The sequence below is a fragment of the Balaenoptera physalus genome (assembly GCF_965194825.1).
Source record: "Balaenoptera physalus genome assembly, chromosome: 10".
Taxonomy (NCBI): domain Eukaryota; kingdom Metazoa; phylum Chordata; class Mammalia; order Artiodactyla; family Balaenopteridae; genus Balaenoptera; species Balaenoptera physalus.
The window spans coordinates 4,094,297-4,120,663 of NC_138889.1; the positions used below are offsets into that span (position 1 = coordinate 4,094,297).

The 26,367-nt window shown below is 48.6% G+C and overlaps 1 protein-coding gene across 5 annotated transcripts in view; it reads right to left on the reverse strand.

Moving 5' to 3' along the window:
• NTM (neurotrimin) overlaps positions 1-25,653 on the reverse strand; it is a 941,546-nt gene extending 915,893 nt beyond the window's left edge. For 2 of the 5 annotated variants that reach the window (XM_082476241.1, XM_082476240.1), the window contains exons 1-2: positions 23,329-23,835; positions 21,760-21,963 (exon numbers count right to left, since the gene is read on the reverse strand). In XM_082476241.1, coding sequence (XP_082332367.1) covers positions 21,760-21,841 — 82 coding nt within the window. In that variant the 5' untranslated portion in view covers positions 21,842-21,963; positions 23,329-23,835. Of the gene's footprint in view, positions 1-21,759; positions 22,141-23,328 lie in introns of those variants that run through there. The other 3 variants (XM_082476239.1, XM_082476243.1, XM_082476238.1) reach the window with 3 other exon arrangements.
• Between the last annotated feature and the right edge of the window lie 714 nt (positions 25,654-26,367).

Below are 26,367 nucleotides of genomic sequence, written 5' to 3' on the forward strand. Positions count from 1 at the left end.
CGAGAGACACGCACGGGGGCAAAGGCCCAGGAAAGCAGGATCCCGGTAGGGTGACGGGGAGGGGGACCCCGCATTCGCGAGATGGATGTACCCTACCTTCACCATGAGCGGCTCCAGCAAGCTGTGCTTTATCCAGACGGAGCTGCTGTCCTGGTCGGGTTCCTGCCACGCACACAGTCCTCCATCCATCTCCCACTCATGGCTCAGGTGCGTCGGCCCCAAGTCACTCCACTCCTGGGCCAAGCAAAGCATAGTTTCTCGCGAGGGGGAGTGTGGGAGCCGGTGGAGAAGAGCACACACGTCCACTGGGCTTGCTTTCTTCTGTTGCTGTGGAGGTGGAGGCCTCAGGGCTGACAGCTGGAGGCTTCTCTTCACAACTTGGGGGAGGAGAGTTAAACAGCGTCACGGCGGAGCTCTTGAGTTCACTGGATTCCGAGAGCCCAGATAAGAGGCCGCTGTCTCTGCAGCCGCAGTCTGCCCAGGGGTCCCAGAGAGATGCCAGCCCTCTGAGTGGGCCCAGCGCGACGGCAGGGGAGTGGTGCTGAGATGGGAACAACAGAGGCGAGGATGCTGCAGTCCCCCACCCTCCGTCTCTGTCAGACTCTCTGGAGGATGCGGGGGTTACACTCTGACCCAGGCAGGGGCAGACATTTACCCCCAGAACATGCTCCCTGCAGGGAGTTTCCTGGGACATCAGAGGGAGGTTGAGGCATCCCAGGGAAAAGTCACTCAAAAATCTTAGACCTCGAACCTTCTAATCAAACCCTGTCCCCAGAGAATCCAGCCTGTGCTGAGCAGAATGGGGCCTGGGAGGAGAGGGACATACAGGTGCGTAGGTTCTGCACTGGTGGGGCTGCAGCATTAAACCACAAGCAGGGAGTCCAGTCTGAAGGACAGAGAATGGATTTCCTCTCCCCAGGCGGGAGCCACACTTCCCAGCCAGGGACAGATGCCCCCCTGCCCACCCTCTACTCCTGTCCTCTCTTCCACCTGCTCCAGGAGGCGATGCTTATAAGGGCTCATCCTTTCGACGACGATGCCTTATTGCATTTGCTTCTCTTTTCGTCTCTGGCTGGCTGGCTGGCTGGCTGGCTTCCGCCATGACCCACGGAGGTCTATGCAGGTCGAAAATGATGGACAGCTGAGGCGTATGAAGCCTCAAGCCCCTTCCCAGCCAAGGGCTCTGGTTCAAAGAGAGGGCTCCAGTCTCGGAAGACGTTACTGCAGCAGCCAGGTCCATGATGTTGAAGTGCTGTAATATAGTATGACTTTTCGCCTTAATGGAATTTTTCTAGCCCACTAGGAAAAAAAGACTCCATTAACCACACGACAAAGGCCCCTACTTATTAGTATTTTAGAACAGTGGCAAAACATTTCGTGAATCTAATTATTGCTGACAAATATGAAAATTGAAATCAAAGTTGAATTTTCAGCTACAGTGCCTCATATGCCAGCCTTCTCCAACTCCAGCTATTGCATCAACACATTTATTCTTCCAATAGTTTCAGCAGAAGATAGCTGATTTTCCCTCTCCCCACTCGCTCCCAGCCCCCGCCAGGCCCCACGCCCTCCCCGGCTTGGACCCTATATATTTTGAAACATTAAATCTGACATATTCATCTTGGTGGTTGGCACTAGCTAACTAACTGCATGTTTACCTGTCACGGATGCAGGAATGGGCTGAGCTGGGATGCTGCCACCCTCCACCCTCTCTCCTCTCGCCCCCAATCCTAGCCTTCTTTTCTGCAGATAAAAGTCATTTGACTGATTTCAAACTCCTCGTGATATCAGGACAGAAAAAAAAGAAAAAAAGGACTTGTCAACACCTTTCTTTCTTTCCCCTATTAAGCATACTGTAAAAATCAATCCCTTTTGTCACTTCACTCTGCTTGCGAGAATGTTTAATGGATGTCAAGGGAGCTAATGATCGCTGGTAGAAAATTCATTTTAGATTTGCTATTTATAAAGTGCTCAGTACTCAGGTGGGAAATTAACATGAGGCAAGGAGCCGCCTGGGTGGGGGAGGGTGGAAGGGAGAGCCGGCCCTGCCAGGCTGGCATGAGCTTTGTGTAGGTGGCACCCAAGGCGTTCTGTGGGCAGATGACACATTGGTCAGAGGTGCTGTAGGGTTCAGTGAAAAGAGCATAGTCTCTGGAAACGTCTGGACCCTGGCGAGCTGACTTTTCTGAGCCACAGTTTTGTCAGCAATAAAATCCTATCGGCAACACCTGGCTCACAAATTGTAGAAAGGATTAAATAAAATATCACACATAAAACATTTCCCAGTGCCTGGTACTGAGAACTAGGATGTGTTTAATAAATGTTCGGTTTCTTTCCCCACAGCCCCAAAGCCCCACGAGGGGACCAGAGCAGGGAGTGGTCAGCCCAGAATTGCTCCAGGATCTGGAACTGGCCAGGGCTTCCCTCACAGGCAAGCCTGCACAAGAACCTGGGGCGTCCAGGTGATCACATTACCCAGTGGTTCCCAAACTAGAGCAACGGCGAGCATCAGAATCACCTGAAGGGCCTCTTAATCCGCACACTGCTGGGCCTCTCTTCAGAGTTTCTGAGCGTTTACAGGTCTGGGGCCGGGTAGGGCCTCCGAGTCGGCATTTCTGACAAGTTCCCAGGCGGCGCTGACCACACTCTGAGAAGCACTGTGATAGCCGTATATTGGGAACCGTCCCCTGAAGGACGACGTGGAACCACCACCAAACCAGCACCTCCAGGTGTAACAAGTCCATCCCCACCTGACTGACCCCCGCCCCTCAAACCAGTCTGGGACTCAGAATTGTCAAGCAAATCAGCAAATGCTAGTTCATTCCCTCCCAAAATTTACCTCGCTGGTCAAGCAGAAGAGGCAGGTGCCGGGTTCATTGTCTGGTTTGCGTCAATGCAGAGCCAAGCCTCTGGGTAGTTGGTGCCTCAAGCGCTCGGGTGGGTCAGCCCTCCTGGCCCCCAACGTTGTCCCAGTGGCACATGGAACTCCAGGTCGGAAAGCGCCGGTCCACTCCTCACCTTTCTTCTAGTTTCTCCTCTTCCCGGCCTTCCCCTGGATACTTCTCTGTTATATTTGGATTAACTGCAAATCTCCTTTGATTACTCACTGTGTTGAAACAGACAGCCTGTTGCCACGTGTTTGATGACTGAACCCCCGGGGGAGTTCCTATTTGCAAGGCAGCCAGTTACCAAGCACTCGGCCTTACAGGCGCTCCTTGAGCTGCTAATTCATTGTCTAAGAAGTTGCTTTGCAGTTTCTGATTTTTCAATAATAGGCTTCTCACGAAGCCTTTAAGCTTCGGAAATAAGCCGAAAACTGCTTTTTCCGTCATTTACATAAACACCAGTGGATCAGGGGGGAGAAAAAGGGAATAGTTTTGCCTGTTATTCCTGGGGCTCTGGAAGCCTCTATGGGTAGCGTGTCAAGGCCGCAGGTCTGGAAAAGTGCCGTGGGAAGTGTGCGGCTCGCAGAAAACCTGACACCCCGGCGAATGATAAAATCCTGAAATTTCTCCTGACGCCCGGGCTTCCGCTTCGTGGAGCTGGGCGGATATTCTGGGCGCCAGCAAATTGTTCTGTCAGCAAGCGGCTCCCTCAGCTGCATCCCGTTAGGATGCCTGTCACTCATCCCCCCGTCTTTGAACCACAGCCCCGCCCTCTGAGGTGGCATCCTGCCACCTGGGACAGGTAAGGGGGGGGTGGTGGCTGTAGAAAAGCTGTCAGGAGGCGCAGCCTGGTGGGGGAGGGGATGCAGTCTCCCTGAAGCTGCCCCTCATTTCTGTTGTCGGGGGTGTGGATCCAGGGTGTGGACCATAGTAGGTGCTCAGTTTTCTCAACAGAGGGGAGGGACTTTCTGGAACATGGGCCATTTTCAACCACCATCTGTTTCTCTCTCTGTCTCTCTGCTTCTCTTTCTCTCCCAAATGTAGATTTTACAAATAATCCAATGAGCCAGAAAGAGCAGCCGTCCTTTTTTTTCCCTGCCAAACCATGTACCTCCCCATTAAAAAGAAAATAAACTGTGAAAACTTACTTTCACTGTTGAGTCTCCTAATTCTGATCAGGCTATTTTCCTTAGGTACCGAACATGTATGCACCAAAAATAGGGTGCCAGATAAAAACAGAACAAAAATAAGATGCCCAGTTCGATCTGAATTTCAGATAAATAGCAAATAATTTTTTAATATAAGTATGTGCTATGCATAATTAAAAGTTATGCGTTGTTTATCTGGAATTTAAATGTGTTGGGCATCCTGGATTTTTATTTACTAACTCTGGCAACCTGAGCAAAAGGGAATTTGCATTTACTTACATAGTCTACATATTTCCATAGCTTCCATACCACGAAGCTTGCTTTGTCTGGTGGTTCTTTCCTAAGGTGGGAATATTCCAGAGAAACCGAGACCCCTCCCATGAGGCCCACAGAGCCCTGAGGGGCGGCCCTTCCAATCAGAGCTCCTCACCTGTGCGGCATGACCGCTTCACGTCAGCGGTTCTCGAAATGGAGAAGGAAAGAAAGAACGAACCCTAAACTAGCATTTGGAATAATGGGTAGTCCTAGATGATGTTATATTTTGCGAGTTGGTACTTTTCAAGGCTTTCCCCTGCAAGTCATTATTTCGGCTGATTGGAAAACGGTGTTGAAAGACCGGCTCCTCTGGTACCATTTTCTTCATATCCTATTAGTTGCAATACAATTACAGAGAATGGAGTCACCGTAGGGTGACTCGCCCACCAGAAGGGCTTCTTGAGACGCAGGGAGCTGCCTTTTAGAAAGTCCCAGACTTTCTGATTCAGGGACTTTGCTCAGATCAGACTGGACGGAGGCCCTGGACTCCAAGGCCGACTCCTAACAAGGAAACCTCTGGGAGAGATCCTCTAAGGATAGAATCAGTGGGTTAAAGCAGGTCCCAAAACCCTGTTGTTCTCCTTTTTCAGCTTTTTAAATTCTCTTCCTGGCCATCTTCTGTCCGTCCCTCTCAACATTGAAACAAGTGTGTGCAGGGTTGCACGGTGCTGAACCTGCAGGAAGGACATACCGGGCAGAGAGCAGCTCTGCAAGGTCACCGAGAGGTGAAAGGGTGTCAGTGTCCTGTCAGTGTCTACGGTCAGTTTCTGGGTCAGTGTCCAGGTCAGTGTCCAGGTCAGTGGGGCTGGAGGGCCATATGAGGAGGACTCTGGGAGACAGAACAGGACCGAGGCTGGGGCAGGATAGGGAAGGGAAGGGAAGGGCCCTGCCAAGTTAAGGAACTCCGGCTTTACCTTGAGAGCCCTGTGGGCTAGTGAAGATTGTTAGCAAATGACTGAAGTGGCAAAATTTGTTTTCGTAGCAAGATAATTAATGATGGACAAGATGGAGGACGGGCTGAACTGGGAGGCAAACTGGTAGCAGGAGACCTGTTCAGACACAGCGTTAGTCCACGGACAGTGCCGGCAGCCTGAGCCGACAGTGAGACGCAGGGACGGTGCAGAGACAGAATGCGAGCGAGTTGTGAGCGACTGTGGGAGTGGGAGGGGGGAGGGGAGGGAAGGGGGTGCAGATGCCCTCATGGGGAGGGACAGACACGAACGCCTACACTGTTCAGAAACCTCCTAAGATCCTTGGCTTTACTTTTCCAGTAGGAATTGAGGGACAAGTTTCCCAGGATAATTCAAGTAAACGTGAAAACTACATTCTAAGGAAGTTTAAATATCCCATTTACGGATGAGGAAAATAAAGCCTTCAGGAAAAAGAAAAAAACCCTCAATTTCTAAAGTTAGAGTTAATGATGGAACTGGGATGAGAAAAGGATATTCTGGTCGATGTGGAAATCAAGAAATATATTTTACTCGGATAGGTTCTGTAAACTGGCAATGTAAAACTCTACCTTTGTAATTCCTTGCAGAGTTAATTAATGTGAGAACTGAGTTGGAGATGAGCTCTGACCATGTCTGGGAGAAGGTCTCTCCATCTCTTAGACGGTGGGGCAAGAACCAGGAAAAGAGATGGAAATAAGTGGGGGGTAGGTCATATCGTATCTTACAAATCCAGAGAAAAGAGGAATGTAGCCAATATTTTCTAATAACTATAAATGGAGTATAGCCATTAAAAATTATGAATCACTCTGTTGTACGCCTGTAACATATAACATTGCACATGAGCCACCACACTTCAACAAAAAATAATGATAACAATCATTTTAAAATCCAGAGAAAAAAGAATGTTGTGAGGAAAGGAGTGGTTAATACTACGTGGAATCCCTCTGATTTGCTCTCCACCACTATATAAACAACTATGTTCAGTCCTTTTCTGCTTCCTGGGAAAGCCAGCTTACAGAGCTATAGGCATACACAGGAACCTGTATACGCATGCGTGCAGACACAGACCTTCCCCGAATTATACTCAGAGAAAATAAAAATGATCAAACATAAACTTCTTCAGCTTCCTGTAGCTAAGCTTAAAACTTTGCCTGGGGGCTTCCCTGGTGGCGCAGTGGTTGAGAATCTGCCTGCCGATGCAGAGGACACGGGTTCGAGCCCTGGTCCGGGAGGATCCCACATGCCGCGGAGCAACTGGGCCCGTGAGCCACAATTACTGAGCCTGCGTGTCTGGAGCCTGTGCTCCGCAACAAGAGAGGCCGCAACAGTGAGAGGCCCGCGCACCGCGATGAAGAGTGGCCCCCGCTTGCCGCAACTAGAGAAAGCCCTCGCACAGAAACGAAGACCCAACACAGCCAAAATTAAATAAATAAATAAAATAGGTTGCAGTTTCTTTAAAAAAAAAAAAAACTTTGCCTGCATCCATAGAGTGCCAAAGACAGCTAACTTTCTCTCTTTTTTCCATTTTTCTTTATTGTGGTAAAATACACATAACATAAAATTTACCATTTTAACCACTTTTAAGCATACAATTCAGTGGCATTAAGAACATTCACAATGTTGTACAGCCATCAGATTTATCTCCCCAAATCTCTCATCATCCCAAACAGAAACTCTATACCCATGAAATAATAACTCCCCATCCCCTGCTCCTGGTAACTTCTATTCTACTTTCTGTCCCTATGAATTTGCCTATTCTAAGTACCTCATAGAAGTTGTGTCATACAATATTTGTCCTTTGGTGTATGACCTTTCACTTAGCATAATGGCTTCGAGGTCCTTCCTTGTTATAGCCTGTGTCAGGATTTTACTCACTCATTTCCTTAAGGCTGGATGATATTTGGTTGTGTGCACAGACCACGTTTTGTTTATCCATTCCCCCATGGGTGGGCACTTGGGTTGCTTCTATTTTTGGCTATTGTGAATAATGCTGCTATGACCATTGGGGTGCAAATATCTGTTTGAGTCTCTGCTTTCAACTTTTGGGGGTATATACCTAGAAGTGGAATTGCTAGATCATGTGGTAATTCCATTTTTAATTTTTTGAGTAACAAAGAACTGTTTTCCACAGTGGCTGTACCGGTTTACCTTCCCACCAGCAGTGCACAAGGGTCCTAATTCAGTTTCTCTGTATCATCACCATTTTTAAAAACTGATAACCATCCTAATAGGCATAAAGTAGTATCGAATTATGGTTTTGATTTGCATTTCCCTAATGACTAGAGATGTGGAAAACCCAGGGTGAGATCACAGAGAGTGGCAATGCCTTAACCATGTGCTTCTTGTTTAGGCTGAGGGCCTCTCGCATCCTCGTCAAGGGAAGTTTAACCTCCCCCCTTTCATACAACAGGAGAACTGCCTCTTAATATTCACAGCCCTCTTCTTCCATGGTTGTAGGCCCCTGAATTTGTCTGGGCATGTGGTCATCCAAAGTGGATGGTACCTTTCCCACCCTCTCCTGCACCTCAATGTGGCCGTGTGACCAAGTTCTGGCCCAGGGCGTGTGAGGAAGGGTGTCCTGTGAGGGCTTCCAGGGAGGGAGCTTCTTTGGGATGCAGTCCGCGTGTGCGTTCTGCCCCTTCTTCTGTTTCTTCTCTTTCATCTCACGGCCTGGCCCAAGGATGCTGCCAACTTAGACCATGTACAATGGATCCAAGCCACCGACAGGATGGGGTCCCTCAGGAACTCCAGACAGGAACACGGTGGAATGTTTTTGTAACCAGAGATAAATTCCTGTCTTCTTTAAACCACTCTCACTGTGTATTGTTGTCATTTGTGGCTGAATCCAATGGTAATGGATATTTCCAAATATGTGTCTCCTTCTTTACTTTAAATGCTAACGATACTGGTCTGTCCCCTTCCCTTTAAGACCCATTTTTCTGCCTGTGCTGAAGATTTGCTCCCACCCCACCCCCTACATTCCCCGAGGACCCTCAGCCAGTCAGACACCTCCTGTGCCCCCCTTCATGCCCCCCTGTAGCAGCCCCTACCACACGCATTCAGAGCCGGCTTCCCCATCTTACAAAGGTAACAACTGCAGCCCACCCTTGGTCTCCCTTCTTTCTCTCTCTTTAAGAAAATTTGAAATAATTATCCACATTTTTATTCTCACCCCACTTTATCCCCACACTATGGCTCCAGCCCACAAGACTGTTCTCCCAAGAGGATAGAAGATATTCTTATCCCTAAGTCGGACCTTACTTGATCTTCAGCAGCATTTGATTAGACTAACACTCCTGCCTTCCCCAAACACACATCCTCTGACCCCGATGCCGTCATCCTCTCCTGGTTTTTCTCCCATGTTTTGGCCACTTCTCGTCAATCGTTTTCCCAAGATCTTGTCCCTTCCCAATCCTTAAATCCTAGTTGTCTGCCCCATTTCTCTTCACCTCCTCTCTACTCTCTTCCTGGGTAATTAACTGTGTCTGTGTTGAAGACCATCTTCGTTCAAGCTCAGATAACTTTCCAGGGTTCCAGAGCCGTCCAGCTAACTTCATAGTGCAGTGCTCTGTGTACACCAATAAAACCATCATGACCCAAATTGCATTCATCACCACCCCCCTAAAACCTGCCTGTGTCCCACTTACCCAGATACTAGAAGTCCTCTTCCATTTCCCTTTCTCACACACCATTGTTTTTGCTCTCCATCTCTAGGTCACACCCTCTAAGTCCAGGACCCTTGCATACCCGTGTCTCTGCGTCTCTGCCAGGTATTCTCACCTGGTTAACTCATGCCTGATTGGCTGCCATACCTCTACTCTTGTCCCCTTTTAATTCACTCCCCCACTGCAACTAGAGGAACATTTTAACATTTTTAAGTAACCCAAACAATGTTATTTAATGATTAAAACTGCAAAGCTAATCATGCTGCTGTTGGGCATACAGCCCTTCCACACCCTTTCTTCCCTCAGAATACACTCTTTAACAAGAACCATAAAGCCATTCAACGTCTGACCTGTGACTACTTCTCTACCTACACCCCTTGTCTTTCTACCTACAATCTGCCCCTCCACCCCCGCTTTATCCCCACAAACTATACAAACACATTCAATCTAGCCAGATGGGATACTGGATTCCTAAATTCCTACCATTCTCTCCTGCCTCTAGGCTTTGGCCTACGCCATTTCCTTTCATTGTAACACTTTTCTCTCCTCTTACCTGGTTGAATCTCTTCACCTTTGTGTCTCAGCTTTAACATCTCTTCCTTCTAGAAGAGTTCTCTGACCTCAGAAATCTAGATGCTGCCATAGCAAACATGACTTGCTTTTATCCCAGCACATAGTATGTTGTATTGAATTGTCTTACTTCACTGAGTATAAGAACCAGGACCTGTTGTTTATGGCCAGCGCACAGTAGGGTCTGAATAAATCATTCTGGAGTGGATGAAATATAAATGTAAGTAAGAACTCGGCCATGCCCTTGAATCTATGATTTTGCTTTTTTTTAATCATTCACCTTGGTGATGTGGACGTGACAAGTCTATATCACTTGGGGATGACACGAAGCTGATGGTGACAGCTTATCAGAATACAAAACTAGTCTCAATGGATTTAAATAATGGACCCACGTGAAATGAAATTTCATATACTTAAAAGCAAGCATGGGAGAGGTCTTGAATAATTTTAGTCAGGGGAATGAGTGCAACGCCAATGAGCAATCGCGTGGAATATCTGAAAAGGAAAAGAAATGAATATAATAATAAAGTGGTCCTAGATATAAAGTCCAAATGGTGGTAGGTAATAGCCCACTGCACACCCTGCCGATCAGACTACGTCAGGAACAATCTCTCTGGTAACGCCTTTTAGTGGATCACTATCAAACTGGAGCAACTTTAGAAGATCGTGATCAGGGTGATTAGTGGTCTAGGAGTGATGCCCGTGATAAAGACGAGAAGGAACTAAGAGTGTCAAGATAAGATAACTTGGGTCCATAATAGTCTTCTCTTAGAAAGAAACTGCATCACACAATATTGCTTGTATTCTGAGTGGCTCTAACTGGCATAAGTTAGGAAGAGGCAAATTTTTGCTCCACGTAGATTCTCCAGGATTGTATTCAACTGCAAGTAATTGAAACCTAATTATATGGGGATTTTTTTTCCATAAATAATAAGTGTGGACATAGGTGTTCCAGAGCTGGCATCACTGCTATGTTTTCTTGAACTTGGGGTCCTTCTGTTAGATTGAGCCATGTGAAATTGTTCATACTCAGCTGTTTTTGATTTACTAAAACAGCAAGTCCATTTAGTTCAACCTAAGAGCTTCCTGTTTTGCCATTCTGGATGTGTTTGCCATTCTGATGCCATTTTGTCCTCCTGTTTGCAAGTTGGTTCCTGGACCCCTGCGTAGTATGCCAGGCTCTCAGTCAAGAAAAGGCTGGAAGAGGGGGGTGGTAGGGTTCACAAAGCACAGCCTTCCTGAGTATAACCCACAAACTCCCACCCGGGAAACTTCTGCTCACTTTCCATTGGCCTGACCTGCATGGCATGACCATCCTCAGCTCTAAGGGAATCTCAGAGGTATGTATTATAAACAGGCACATTGCTGCCCTGAACAAGTTTAGAGCCCTGTTTATAAAGAGGAAGGATAGAATTTATACTGAACAGTATTTTCTCACAGAGTTTATCCACTATGCAAAGGGAGGCTAGTATCAGTTGATCTCCACTGTATCTGCACTGTAGAGTCATAGGTGTTTCAAAGCAGAGGTGACCTTGCCCCATTCTGATCCATTTAATGAGAATTTTTGTGAGTTGAACCTGGGCCTCTGCTTATGACAATCTCCACAGGCGATTTGGATAGACAGCCGGAACTGGGACCACGACTTGGCAGTGAGCGTGTGCTCACTGGAAATCCTGGAGTTGGTGAGCAGGAATTAGTGAACATCATTCAGGTGGGATGGTTGTCTTGGGTGGGAGATCGGGCTAATTCCAAGGTACCTCCCGCAACTCTAGAAGTCCGAAAACGCTTCTGGGTTTGATGATTAAACTATTCCAGCCTTGGACAAGGCTTCAGCAGTGCAAGAAAGTAATGAAAAAGTGGTGATAAGACATTCGGATCCTCCTATTCAGAAGTTTTACGGGAAAAGGAAGAAGAAATATAGAATAATCATTCTTATTTGCTTTCAGACTGGGCAAAATGGTTTATCTACCTGCAGATGTCTGCGCATCACCAATTGCATTGAGAAAGAAGGTTGTCAATCTTTTCATGTTTGGGCCAGGTGCCCTCTGGCTGTTTAGAGGACAGTCAAATGCTGTGGGGGGCAATGGATGGTGAAGAAAGAGGCAGAGCAGGTTGGAAGAAGCAGGTAAGAAGCACTCGTCCACTTTGCCTTCTCCAGATAAACAAATCCCCCCAGTCACTCTCCTTTTTTCTCAGGTGCACGCTTCCCTGGCCCCTGGTGCCCCCTCTGATGCCAAAGTGGTTCAGAGAGCAGTCCCTTGGTCCACACTTTGGACCCGCTGACCACTGGAGGTCCCACTTCCTGCTCTTGGGTGAGTTTAGCCAGGAAGAGTGAGCTCATCTCCCGCTCCCTGGGCGCCTATCACATCTGGTTTACATCTGGTTATAACCAGGAGGGATTACTGATGTGTGGGATTACATATTCAGGGTCCAAAAAAGATCCTGTCGGAGGAAGATATGAGTTGAATCTAATAAAAAGACTTCAGAAAGGGTAAGTTTCGAGGCCAGGCTGCTGTGTGCACAGTACAACACAGGCATAGGAGAAGGAAGGGTTAATTACAGCTCACCCTGAGTCTATAGGGTTCTGTGGCTCCTCATACACCTAAGGGCGTCTTTCTCTCTCTCTCTCCCCTTTTGTCTTATCCATAAACGCTGGTCGCCCGTGTGTCAGGTACTGTGCTGAGTGGGCAGATGTACAAGGCGGTCCCGGGCCTCCAGGAGTTCACGGGCCAGTGAGGGGAGACAGACGCGTCAGCAGGTAGGCACACAGATGTCAGTGGACACGAAGGCCGGAAGGAAGTGCCAGAGCAGTGGAGGCAGAACAGAGAGAAGGAGGGGCTCCAAAGGGACGCTGAGCCTGGAGTTTTGTCGTGAGTCACAGCAAGCGTTTTCCAGGTGGGCGGGGCAGCCCTCAGCAGGGGGAGCAGGTGCCCGTGTACTAGGCGGCGGAAACCTCAGAAAAGCCCTAGGAATCCACGGGCCGGGGGTAGGGTGAGGCGAGAGGCCGGCGCCCCTGGGTCATGCCTTTCCAAAGAGCTGAGACTTCATTTTATCCTGATCTGGAATCAGGAGAGGCCACATCCTGTAATATTCTGGGCTACTCAGAGCACACTGGGAGGAGATTTACCTTAAAAAGAACATAAAGTAGCCAGAATAACTTTAGAAAAGGGCCATCAGCACCCTATCTATGAAAGATTATACAGAGAAATATAGGCGAAAAGCTTGGAATATTTAACTAAGGGAGAAGGGGAGGGAATCCTGTTTTCAAATATTTGAAGAAAAGTCATGTGGAAGAAAAATCAGCCTTGTGGGTAGTAGTATTAGCAGCAATCATAATACTATTAGGTGATATTTACTGAGAGCTTACTATGTGCCAGGCACTTTATCTGCAGTAACTTATTTAATCCTCATACCAGCCTTAAAGGTAAGACTCAGAAGTAGCTCTGTTTTATACAAGAGGAAACTGAATCACCCACAGAAGTTGATTAAATCGCCAAAGGTTTCAGACTAGGAAGTGGCAGAGCCAAGGTTTGGACCCAGGCCATCCAGCCGCTATGTTGTGTGTTCTCTCCAGACCTCGAGCAAATGGCTGCAATCGATAAGAAGACAGATTCTCCTTCTCCTTTGTCTCCCTGTCTTCCTGAACGGTCAGATGTAATAGCTCTCCGGAGAGATGCAAGTTCCCCCCATACTGGAGACAGAAGTTAGGGGACCACTGCAGCTGCACTTTGGGGGTGTTAGAGCTCCAAGAGAGGGATTGAACTAAACCATCCTGAACGTTCCTCTGGGTTCGGCTGGCTGCGACTCTGGCTTGCCGGACACAGCAGCGTGAACACTTCGTGAGTTACCCAGTGACTGCACTTGGTACAAATTTGCATGATAGCTCTGCTCCCCCGGCGCCTCCTACACCTGCTGACTCCATCAAAACAGGCAAGCTTTCACTCCTGCCTGCACTGCAGGATCTGACCTGGCTTGGAGGGGAGGGCCAGCATCACTCTGCCTAACACAGTAGCTGCCAAATTGCCATTGGGGTTCTGAGCACGGAGCCTTTGTTGCCTGTGAGAAGGAGAGCAGTGGAAGCAGCAGGCTTCGTAGCCAGTTCCTGGGGAGCGAGCGGGAGTGGAGGCCAGGAGGGAGAAATGCAAAGCTTCACACTTATGAATGGAGTTTCTGCCAAGGCTCACCATCACTTAGCTTGCTCTAAATCTGCCTCTAACACATTCATTCTTGACCCATATTCACATATTCCAAGGCTCCTGAATTTCTCCTGTAGGGTTGATCGTTATCGTTCCTGAGTCCCCCTACCTGAAATGCCGTGACTAGTTCATCCTTTCTTCCCACCTGAAGGATGCCTTCTTGATGAAGAAGCGCATGCATGTACGGATATGTGATACAGTATGTATGATACAGTGTGTAGTGTTTGTGTGCACACACACCACTCACACGTTCCGACTTTGGTCGTCCGTCTGTGACTGTGTTCATATTCTTAGCTTCCTACAAACAGAGACTGCTTCTGAATATTTTTCTTCTAGCACCACTACCTTTCAAGGAGTAGACTCAAAAAGACGATTTGCGGAATTGCAAAATGTGGGACTTGAAATGAACCTTGAAAATCTTTTAGTCCAACTGCTTTATTTTAGAGATGAAGCAACTGAGGCTCATGGAGTGGATGTGTCTTACTCCAGGTCGGAGAACATTTTCAGATGACTTGAGAGGTATGGTTTGCAAACCTGGCCACAGATTGGAACCCCTTAGAGAGCTCTGAAAAATATCCAAACAGCTCACAATGAGACTGTGATGTAATTGTTCTGGGATAGGGTCCAGACATTGACACTTTTATAAAGCTCCTCAGGTGATTCTATGGTAGAACAAATTTGAAGACCACTGGCTTAGAAAATGGGAATATTGCAAATAAAGACACATTGCACCTACCCACTGAGGACCTTCTAACATCTGAGACAGGGTCAGAAGAGGTAGAATTGCTCCAGGTTGCTTGACTTGGAAGAATCATGGGTCCGTGAGAAAGGCACTTACCTGTTCTCCTACAGGGGAAAAGCTAAGAAGCATCACCACCACTATGGGAATGCAGACAGAAGCAGTGGGGTAAGCAGTGTTCCTAAAGCATCCGGGGGCAGCCACAGCACACAATGTGAGCGGAAGAAAAGCTCGATTCCCTCTGGGTATGTAAGGCTGAACACACAAGTTGACAATTGAAAGAAGACTTGTGTCCCAACCACAGTCGGAGCATCAGAGGAGAACAAATAAATGACGACGCGTGTCTATTGTTCCAGGAACCCTAAATTAGGGTGTGATGAGTGGGTAGCAAAAAAAAAATAAAAAGTTCTCAGAAGGGAGGTCATCTTAAGTCTACCTTGAAATTTGAATCCCTCAGAGTCCCCTGAACTGCATTTGCCTCACCCCGACCAGCTGCCTCAGCAAACCCTGCCCTGCCCTGTGTAAGTGGCCCCCGTTGCCCGCTTTGACCGTCTAGTTCTATGCAGAAGGCAGGGCACAAACGTGGTGGACAGGCCGCTGGATAGGATGGCAACGGTGCCAAGAATCAACCAATAACTCGAATGACAAGAGCCAGTAGTCACAAAGCCAACCGCCTCACGCCAGGTTTCGCCATCCTTGTGCTAACTGAGGGAGCGTCACACAGCCCTGAGCCCCTTGCGGCAGGAGTCAAGGTGGCGTAGCAGAGGCAGCAGCTGCTACAGGATGGACCCAGAGCCAGGTGGAGCTTCCTCCCCCAGTGCTCCCCACCTAAAAACAAGCATCCAGGGCTGCTGCGTTCCTCCCGCCCATCATAATTTGCACAAGCAACTGTGCAGGAGGCCACGACACGCAACACGCCCCCCCTTGCTTCTGGTCCTGTTGCTTCTTCCCAATGTGATTATAAAGAACGGCAAATCAAATCAAATCTGGGAGACTGTACTCTTTTTTTTTTTTTTTTAAGAATTTTTTTGATGTGAACCATTATTAAAGTCTTTTATTGAATTTGTTACCATATTGCTTCTGTTTTATGTTTTGGTTTTTTGGCCACAAGGCATGTAGAATCTTAGCTCCCCAACCAAGGATCAAACTCGCACCCCCTGTATTGGAAGGTGAAGTCTTAACCACTGGACCACCAGGGAAGTCCCCATACTCTGTCTTTAGTTGCTTTGATCACTGATATATTCCCAGCACCTACGACAATGCAGGGAACATAATAGGAACTCAATAAACACTTGCCAGGTGATTGAACCAATGGACAAATAAACAACTAGATCTAGTCTGTGTTGGATTAGAGCTTGGTGACACCACCACCAAGGAGAAGCAAAGGAGGCACCTCTGGAGCGTGAATTTGAATGAGCAATTGAAGCCAAAACCCGTCCATCTTTTGAACATTCTTCTATTACTGTAAAGGACAATACTCTTCGAGAAGCCAAAAAAAAAAAAAGAAAGAAAGAAAGAAATCAAATTTAGTAACCTAAGATGTCCTTAGTAACAGAGCTGAAGAACGTGTTTTCCAATATTTGGTTTCTCAGCTTGACAGTCTCTCTTGAAATACTTTTTTCTCAGCAATGAAAATGTGAATCGTTGTTGGTTTGTTCTGCGGTTTGCAAATGACTTACAGAGCTCTTCTGGCAGAGTTTCTGTTTTTCTTCTTGCAAGTAAACCAAAGGCCATTTCTCTAATATGACTTAAGTGGGGGAGATTCTGAGATCTCCTGTCCTGGTTTTGGAAAGAGGAGAAAAGGTAGGGAGGCAAGCAGAAAGAAGAACGAGGGCACGGGAGCAAGCAGGGTGTAGAAGCTAAACAGAAGCAGGAAAGAGGCAACGGGAAAAGGGACGTGGAACACTGGAGTGTCCAGGACATGCAACAGCTGAGGACGCTGCCGTCAGTAGGGTCCCAGCCACACTTTTGGGGCATGAACTCGCCACTGGTTCTTTGGTCCCCGCACCATCACTGCACTGCGTCATCTGGGCTCCTTGTGACCTGGGAGGACAGACCCCCCCTCCTCTCCTGGGCAAGCCTGTGCAAGGCGGAGCAGCCCCTGCCAGCTTGACCCAGATCTGTCAGCTGATCAATTATGTTTCCCACGGAGGAGAAGGGAAAATGAAAGGGAGAAAGAAAAGGGGAGAGAGAGAAAGAGAATAGGGAGGGCAGAGAAGAGGAGGAGAGAGGGCAGAAAGAGGGAGGGAGGGAAGGGGAGAGGAAGCGAGGGAGAAGCAGGGAGAGCGAGAAGGAGAGGGATGGCGGAGGAACACACATCTCTTCGCGGAAGCTCCTGTAAGTTTAAGCTGCCACAGCAAGAGCGGGCTCAGTCCAGAAGGTTGCAGAAACAGATACATAAATACATAAAATAAAATACAAATTCTAGAGGTTACTGGACGAAATCAGTCAAGGCAGAGGATAGAGTCCTCTTCTTCCTACCCTTTGCCAGTACAGCTTAGAGCTGATTTTTTCCCTCTAGAACTCTTGGCTCCACTCTCCTCCTCCCCAGGGCCCCTCCCACTGCCATTGGTCCCACCCCCTTCCCCTCCCTGAACAGTCTCCCCCTACAAAGCGATGGGAGGTATGGTCCCCGCCGCACATTTCTTCTAAATCCCTTACTGTCTTCACCAGCACATCCTCTAAGGGCAGGAGGCCTCTGCCACCAGGTGGGAGGAGACACCTGGGAAGATGTGGTACCCAGCCCCATCCGACCTGTACACCGTCGATTACCTTATTTTTGCGTGTTTTCATTTTTTATGTTTAATTAGTTTTATTGAATTTCAAATGACTACAGACATAAAGTAAACATGTAACAAGCCAGTAGAGCAGAAAGAGAAGGAGCTGCGTAAATACCAGCAGGCTCAGCATGGAGCTCCACTTAGCACCACATGTTTGCCGCGTTGCAAGCCTTAATGAGTCCTTACAACACCCAGGGGAGTTGCTTCCCATGCTGAGGCAGGTGGGGAGACGGGCGCACAGAGGGAAGTATTTCCACCGACAGAAAACATGGGGGACTTTGAGTTTGGATGTACCTGCTCCCCACCCAGCCGTGCTCAGGCCTCCAGAACTGGCTGGAAATCTGGCAGGCACTCTCATTAGGGTATTTGAAGGGTCTGTAGGGCCTCTGCTGTGGTTACACATAAAGCAAAGTGGGAGTTTTTTGCATCTTTATCATTCTCGTCGATGGGCAAGAGCAGGTCATGAGCTCCAAACCTAAACATTCTGGAACAGAGACAAATCCTAGACACAATCGTCCTCTCCAGAGTGTTTCCACCAGGAGCAGATGGCAAGAGCATCGCAAATCCTTCCAGCTTGTTCCTGGATGTCCCAGAATCGCGTGTCCCACATTGACTCAGAAATGTCACCACTGCTTAGGATGTTGAGAGAGCTCACCTCATCCCAAGGGATAAACTGTGGCTAAAGCCAACACTGGTGTGGCCCATCCATGACACATAGCTGGCCCCAGCCTGGGTCACTGCTCCTCAGGGCTGCCAGACTGCATGGGTGCAGGGGCAGAGCCCCGGGGAGCTGCTGGGACACAGCGCCCGGCAGAGCACACAAGCAGGGGACCAGGAGAGGCCCTTCAGGGACAGAGCTCAGCACCCTTCATCTCAGCACCACAGGAGAGGCCACTGGGAAACCACGGAAGTCAGGGGCAGATGTCACAGGGTGAGAAGGGGTTCCAGGGCTCATATTTGGCTTTAAAACTGACAAAGGGAAGAAGCAGCACCAGGACAAGGCTGTGTGCCTGGCAACTAAAGCTGCGACCCAAGAATGGCCCTGGCTGGGACCCTCCGGCCACCTCGATCAAATGCCCCGAGGACCGTCACCGTGTGTGAAGGGTGGAGGTGAGCAGCATTTGTTGTGCCATCCACGGCTCACCCATGGCTCGCCCTCAGTTGGCAGCGCCAAGCCTGGCAGCCAGGGTCCACACTGTGAAGCCCCTCTGCAGTCTCCCCTGAACGTCTTTTTGGCCATGCCTCCAAGTGCCCACAATGCTTACATCAGGCCCAGGATCCCATCATCCCAAACCGATTTTTCACTTTGCCAGTAAACATTGTTATGGTCTCATCGGCCCCCCTCACATCTCAGAAGCTCTGCCCAGCTCAGGCTGCGGCTGGCACCCAAGTGTTTACCGTGAGTGGCAGGAACTTGGCCAATCCGCCCAGCTGAACGGTGTCCATGTTGCTGGTGCCCAGAGAACGAGAGGGTGAACCTAGCCCCATCTCCTCCCCCTTCCCCGCTGCCCTGCCTGTGTGTAAGTGGGCAGGTGCGTTGATGCGGGATGTGAGAAGGTGAGAGAAAATGAGAAAGGTAAGACAGGAATCTAGCCAAGCTCCTCGGAAGGTGCTGAAAGGAGCATTAATCCTTCGAAGGAGAAATGGTCGGGTTCCCAGGAGGAGAGAAGCTGCAGCACCACCAGCCATTCCTGTCAGAGCCTCTCAGTGGCAGAAGGTGGGCGGCGTGCTGCAAAGGACAGCGGCCTAATCCCGGTCCTCACTCTGGTTCCCAGGAACTAGGAGGAGCTCTTGTTAATCAACCTCAGATCTTCTTAGGGCCAGAGCCCCAGGGCGCTAATCACCCCCTCCCTCCCGCCCATCACTAATCAGTGCTGACTCCCTTCCCGTCTAAGCTGGATCATGGTTGCTGGTGGGGTAGAGGGGAGGAGCAGGTCAGGGAGGCGTCCATCACCCGCCCCTAGCCCCGGACACCTTTTCAAGAAGGCAAGAAACCCAGGAAGTAACGGCTTTAGGAAGAGCCAGCTTGAAACAAAAACAAGAGGAGAAGAAAAAATTGCCTTAGGATGTGTACTGCATTCTAACTAGTCCCACTGGGTCAAGGCAATAGGGGTGGGTTATTGCAGGCAAGACGTGGCTGCCTCAGTAATTCTGTGAGTTTGATAAGAGGTAGCTGGCCGACTCCAGCTCCCACCCCCTTGAAGAGAAAACACACATCATGTTGGCTGGCCCAACTGGCCTGTGGCTCAGGGGTCTTGGGGGTCCCTTTGCCTTAAAACTGGGCAGCCCGGTTCTTTTGTGACACTTTGAAGGCTATTCAGACCTGGCTCGAGGTGGGTAGCACAAATAAGGCCATTATTCGTCTTAGGAAAAGCAGGATTTGGTAGAATGTGAGGAGAGCTGGGGTAACCAAGTCACCTCCATTCCCACCCCAAGACGGCAACAAGAATGCAAAATCAGAATTCCCCCTGGAGAATTTTGCATCACCACTTCCTTCCCATCTATTCAGGAATGATTCAAAGTATGAGCAAATATTATGCTTCCCTGCATTTATTTCTGATAAAAAAAAAAAATCACGTATGCTAATTTATATGTAAATTCAGCATGGCCCTGGGGCTCCTGGCATGCAGCCAGTGGGGCTGTGGATGGTGGAATTTTGGCCATTGTCTCCGGTTTGAAGTTACAGATGGAAGAGACACAGACCTCAGGACAGATGGAAATTATGGAGGTCTTGGGACCTTCCCTGTCCCTTCCTCTGACCCCTCACTCCACCCCTTGCCTAGTTAGTTTCCACTTCTGTGGTTAACATGATAGAAGCTGTTCCCCTGAGGCTCCCTGGCTCTGGACTCAGTTTCCCCCCTGCCAGAGTTGGGGCTCTGACCTCACTGGTGAGCCCCTGTTCACCCAGTACAAGCTGGGGTTTGCACACACGCGCGCGCGCACACACACACACACATGCTGCCACAGCTCCTTGTTACGTAAGAGGAGTCAATCAGGGCTGCCGCCACGTGGCCTCCTTCACTCTCACACCCACCACCCTGTGAGGGAGGAGAGACACCCCGAGGCCGGCGCCCCCGAGGCTGGGTGCAGCAGGCGAGGCAAGGAGATCCCGCACAATGGACTTGCTTGCGTCCAACTCAGATCCCTCCGGGGCCCCCTTCCTCCCCCTCGAGCCTCAGCCGAAGGTACACACGCATTTGATTCTTCCCAGCCTGGTCCCTCTGCCCACCTTGCGTGGTCACCCCTGCAACTATGGCAAGGGGACAGTCCCCAAAGCCCACCCTCAGAGGGAGGTCAGCGGGACCCGAGGTGGGGACCAGTCCGGACCACGAAAGCCCCGTGCTGCAGTGGGGAAGGGAATCAGGTGGCTGGGACTCCTCAGCCTTCTCCACCCCCTGGGAGTGAACTTTCCTCTGGGGACTCAGCTGCCAGGGCTGAGCTTCCACGCGGGGCCCTCTGGGAGATGGTGCTGGACCACCCGGGGAAAGTTTCTCTGCCCGTCTCAGTCCCTGGGAGTGCAGGGATCTTCAAAAAAGAAAGAGGCAAGCCAGACCCTCAAAGGACAGGGGGGATGGGAGCAAGCAGGTGGGCAGGTAATGCTGCTGCTGGGACATGAAAGCCGGGACACAGCGCGGGGCCACCCGGTGCAGCGAGTGGACTCAAGGTTGAAGCGGATTCCAAGCCACCCCAGCACCGCAGGGCCACGTCACAGCGCGCGCTCAGCCCCAGCAAGCCTGGCCCCAACTGCAGCCCCTCGGCTCCGCTTCCCAGAAGAGGAAGAAACCGAACATTAGCATTCGACTCTTCATGCCTCTCTCCCTTCAACTTAGGAGAGCTTTCCAGAATTTCAGAGCCCTGCTGGCTCCTACAGCCTCTTACCCGCTTGTCACCACACCCCGCTGCCCCCCTCCACAAACACACCCCAAAACACATGGGAAACTGCCCCGGCTGCCCACCACTGCTGCAGACTGATCCAGCCCTTCTAGCTGGCTCTCTGACCACGATGCACAGGTACCTGATTATGCCTAGCCTGCATTTTCTGTTTGCTCCTTGCAGAAGCTTTGCAAGTTTACTGGCCGATAGATATTTAAAGTTTCCTCTCGTAATTTCTTCCCAGTACCATAAGCAATGCATTAGCAGCCCCGTCGCCCTCCGAATCCGTGATTCCATGTGTCTCCATCTATAGTGTGTGTGCAAGAATGTACGGAGGTCCAGGGGACCAGCACACAGCCATGTACCGAACGGGAGCCCCAGACACATTTTACTTCTGCACGTACATCCCCCCCCCCCCGCCCCACACACCCACCCACCGTTCCGGCAGCAGCCAGCATCAAATCAATTCCTCACAGCCTGGGAGGGAGGATGAACTCCCAGCCATGCTGGTCGGACGCTCTCTCCCCCACCTGCAAACCAACCGCACAGCAGAGCCGACTCAGAGAGTCTGCGAATCATCAACAGCACACTGTACAATTCCTGGGTCGACTGTAGGCAAATCAATAGCAAGCTCTTACCTTGAAAGAGAAACAGAGCAGCCAGCGCTGTGAAGATTGCCCAAGAGATAGAATTGTGCATTTTTGCCTGGATGGTTTTCATGATTTTTTTTTTCTTCTTTTTCTTCTTTTTTGTCAGGTTCGGGTTTTTTCTTTCTTTCTTCCTTTCCTGACAGATTGCGTTGCTCTCGAGCTGGTGGAAGGAGATTTAAATCCACTGTTTTGCTGAAGGACACCACAAGAAAGCCAAGGATGGGAGAGAGTGTGACTTCTCAGTAATTATCTCTCCTCATACTCTGGCACTGAGACACCTCGTACAATCTGGCCCTGGACAGCCCTCCTACAAGCTGCAATCATTGGTTCTAATCCAAGGATTGACAGAGCTACAACACACGCGCGCGCGGGCGCGCGCGCACACACACACACACACACACACACACACACACACACACACACACACACACACTCAGGAATCATTTACTGGGCAAATCAGGCTAGCTGATTAAAGAGACAGGAGCCTGGAGAGATGGCATGATAAATGCCACTTTGCCCCTTCTATATTACTTTCATTTTTTAAACTGACAATCTCAGAACCCCAAGCATCAAAAAATCCCTTTCCTTCTGGCATTCCCTGGCCTCCTGAACTCAGATTCCATTTACACTGGAAAAATCCCACAGCCAGCAACCACTTTACGGGAAATTTTAAAGGGACATTTTCATGCTTGGTGAAACTTGCAAAGATGAGTCAGATTTCATTTGTTGGTACTTATTTTCCTCTCCGATGAAAATATCATTCAATGACATTTTTTTTCCTCTCTCTCTCTCATCTTTCACCTTTTCCAATCAACCTCCTACTTTGTTGCTTTGAAAATAATAAATAACTTTCTATTTTCTTCTCCTGTCACTCCTGTTTCAGAATATCTGTATTACTCCTATATTTCATTCACTAAGTTTATTTCCTGAAGTCATCCATGTGTGTATGATACCATGAAAAGAGATGGGGCTTCTGAGATTTGAGAAGAGCTGCAGTCCGAATATGGAGAAGATTCTCCAAAAGGGAACAAGGGGTGAGTTTATTCTACATGCCTCAGTCAATCCACTTTCACTAAGATAAATAATGTAAGTGCTTGTGGTTTATTTAAACTGCAGCAAGACAGACTTAGGTTAGACACACTGAAGGACTTTCTGAGTATAGACTTTGTGTGTGGTTGCAAAATGTCCTCAGAGAGTTGCAGACATGCATCTCCTTGATGATGGGTAAGAATATAACTCTGACAGAAATAATCTAATGGATGTGATGACTTTTTGAGAGATCTGCTAACTCTAAGGTCCTGAAAACTGATGATCTAATTTGTGGTTTTCTCTTACGGGAAGCAAGTTATGTGATGCACACAAAAATTCTGGAAAACTTAGCCCGTTCACGGCACCTTCCTTAGCTGATTCTGACACATGCATACCATCATGATGCCTCAACACACACATTTTTGAAGTATTTCTTCCAGATTTCCACAGTAATTATGATACTTCTTGTAACCCCCATAATAATTTTAATGTACATATCCTTGAACTGCGTAGAACAGAAGTACTCACCGGGTGCACAGGCGAACAGGAAGCAGCGCTGCCATTTTGCACAAGGCTCAGCGGCGCTGCTCACCTTGTGCTGTGCGTGAAGGAGAGAGGCGCCCCCCGCAGGTGTGCAGCCCCACGGCTCTGAGTGGAAGGGGCAGTGGGGTCTGGAGACCTGGATCCTAGCTGCAGCTCCACACAAACCGAGGGACTGGGAGCAGGTCATTTTATTTCTGTGAACCGTGGCCTCTCGTCTGTACAGTTAAAGGGCTGTGTCTCAAGTCTCTTGTCATTTTAAAGGCTTTCCATGTTAACTTTTTTTTTTCTTCTGCCACTGCGTTCTAATTCACGCGTCCACCAAAATGCCCTTGATGTTCTGATCTCCCAAGGGACAAGCATCTTATCTCTAGACCGGTCTCCTTGTGCAGCTCCGCAGAGTGACACGTGCAGTTAGATGCTCCGGAGTGGCTTTGGCCACGGTAATAACCGCCCAGCACAGAAGGCAGGGTGGATTCCTCTACTGCCACTTCACTGCTCTCCAGAGTGACGAGGAAGACAGCGGGTCACCGGTAAGCCTTTCGTCCCTACCTGAAGAGACAGAGACCAACATTTACAAGTATCCTCACCCGGACCTGCAACAAATCTGTACATTCACCGATTTCTTTTAAGCATCCATAGGCGTGCCCACAGTAATAAACTAATCATTCTAGTTGACATGTATTGAGCATTTGCTATGTGCCAGGCATGAGAGCCAGTGTTTTGCATGCATTTTTCTCTTTAAGTTCTCACAACCTATGAAGTGGTACACTTATCATCCCCATTTTACAGACGAAGACATTGAGGCTCAAGGAAAACTTGTCCACAGCCGGTCAGCAATGGATCCAGGATGTGATGTGAACCTGAGCATTTGTCTCTCAGACCAACCTCTAAAATACTATCCTATGCTAACTACCATAAGGGACTCAAATAGATATCAGACAGTCTTACGTATAACCCCTTTGCTATTGTTTTTGTTTTGTTTTGTTTTTTAATTTTTATTGGAGTATAGTTGCTTTACAATGTTGTGTTAATTTCTGCTGTACAGCAAAGTGAATCAGCTATACGTATACATATATCCACTCTTTTTTGGATTTCCCTCCCATTTAGGTCATTACAGAACATTGAGTATAGTTCCCTGTGTTATACAGTAGGTTCTCATTAGTTATCTATTTTATACATAGTATCAATAGTGTATATATGTCAATCCTAATCTCCCAATTCATCCCACACACTCCCTTTCCCCCTTGGTATCCATACGTTTGTTCTCTATGTCTCTGTCTCTATTTCTGCTTTGTAAATAAGATCGTCTATACCAATATTTCAGATTCCACATATATGCATTAATATACGATATTTGTTTTTCTCTTTCTGACTTACTCACTCTGTATGACAGTCTCTAGGTCCATCCACATCTCTACAAATGACCCAATTTCATTCCTTTTTATGGCTGAGTAATATTCCATTGTATATATACATCTTCTTTATCCATCCCTTTGTTATTGCTAATAGCCTATGTTATTAAAAATTATATGAAACAACACATACATCCATAGAGAGCATATAGAAAACCCACGTATTACTTTTAGTAATAACTGAATTGCAAATGGTTGGTGCAGATAATTAGTCATTTTACCTGAATGCAAAGAAGTGATAGATGGGCATTTTCTACGATAGTTTTAAAAAGCCCTGTGGAGATGGTGAGAGTCATGCTATACCTTGAAAGTGAGGTAGAGACCAGATCTGAAGCAGAGGGAAGAATGCACAGTCAAGCGATACCATAAATCAAAAATGGAGGATGGAAATACACCACCTAACTTTGGGGCTCTTGAAAGCTGTTTGAGAGCCCTGATCTTGCCCTGCTATGTTGCCATAAAATTTTTAAAAGATTTTAAAAAATGAACCCTGGCACAAATTCTGATCCATCTTAGTTACCCTCTATGCACAGATAATGTAACCGTGCCTGACACACACGGGCACACTCAACAGACACCCGTCACGGTCAGCACGGCTTGGTGACCGCGCTCACAGGCTGGGCTGCATCCAGCCGGTTCAGATCCCTGGGGCCGTGGGACCTTGGCTGAGTCACCTCAGCTCCACGTCTGAATGGGGATACTAGCTATAACTCATGCCCACCATCACCATACGTCGTAACCATCAGCTAGTTTTCATTTGTTTTACCGTTTTAGTCAAATGGAGACTGAAGTGGTCTGCTACGTGTCCTAGGGAGGAGCTCTCGGTGCTTGTGAACCAAACCCCTGGGGAGCTTTCTTCCAGAATCGCACCTCCTGCGTTCACCAAGGTGAACTCTCTCCTTAGGGACTGTCAAACCCAAAGTCTAATTTGGACTCTGAGTACTGCTCAGTGCTAAGCTATCTGGAGACCTATATCTCTTTCAATGCTGGAATTTACCATGGAGTAAAATTCCCCAGCGGCCTACATGTTTCACAGAAGCACACAGTGGAGAAGACATCTTTTCCTCTCCTCTGATGTGGGTTGGATGCAGGGGCACCCACATAGGCCTGTTGGATGTTCAAAAGATCATTGGTATAGTTACAGAGGAGAAAGCGGGTCCACCCAGGGGTTTGCTCAACCAGGCCCATCCCTTACCTAATGGATGGATCACATCAAAGCAGTCTGCATTTTTCCTTTCCTTTTTCCATTTTAATCTCAGTCTTTCGGGCCTCAGGGCTGGGAATCTGTTCTGCTGCAACTGCCCCAAACAGCGTGTGTCCGGATCCTTCCGTATGGGGTGGCCCGGGCCGTGCAGGGATTCTGTGACTCTGGAGGCCCTGACCGGGGGGAGCTCTCATTGGAGGGCACCCTTGGAAATCGCAGCTCTTCACTCAACAATCAGGGCTCCTTCCGCCGAGCTCGGAGGCTCAAGTACTTCTCATCAGGTGTCTGCAGGACGAGATTTGCCTCTTGGATTAGCCAGATGCACGGTATGCACCATTTACTTCCCAGTTCAAGGGTCAGAGGAGGGTGAATGGTCCTAGGACAAAATTAACGTCAGGAAAGGGGCCT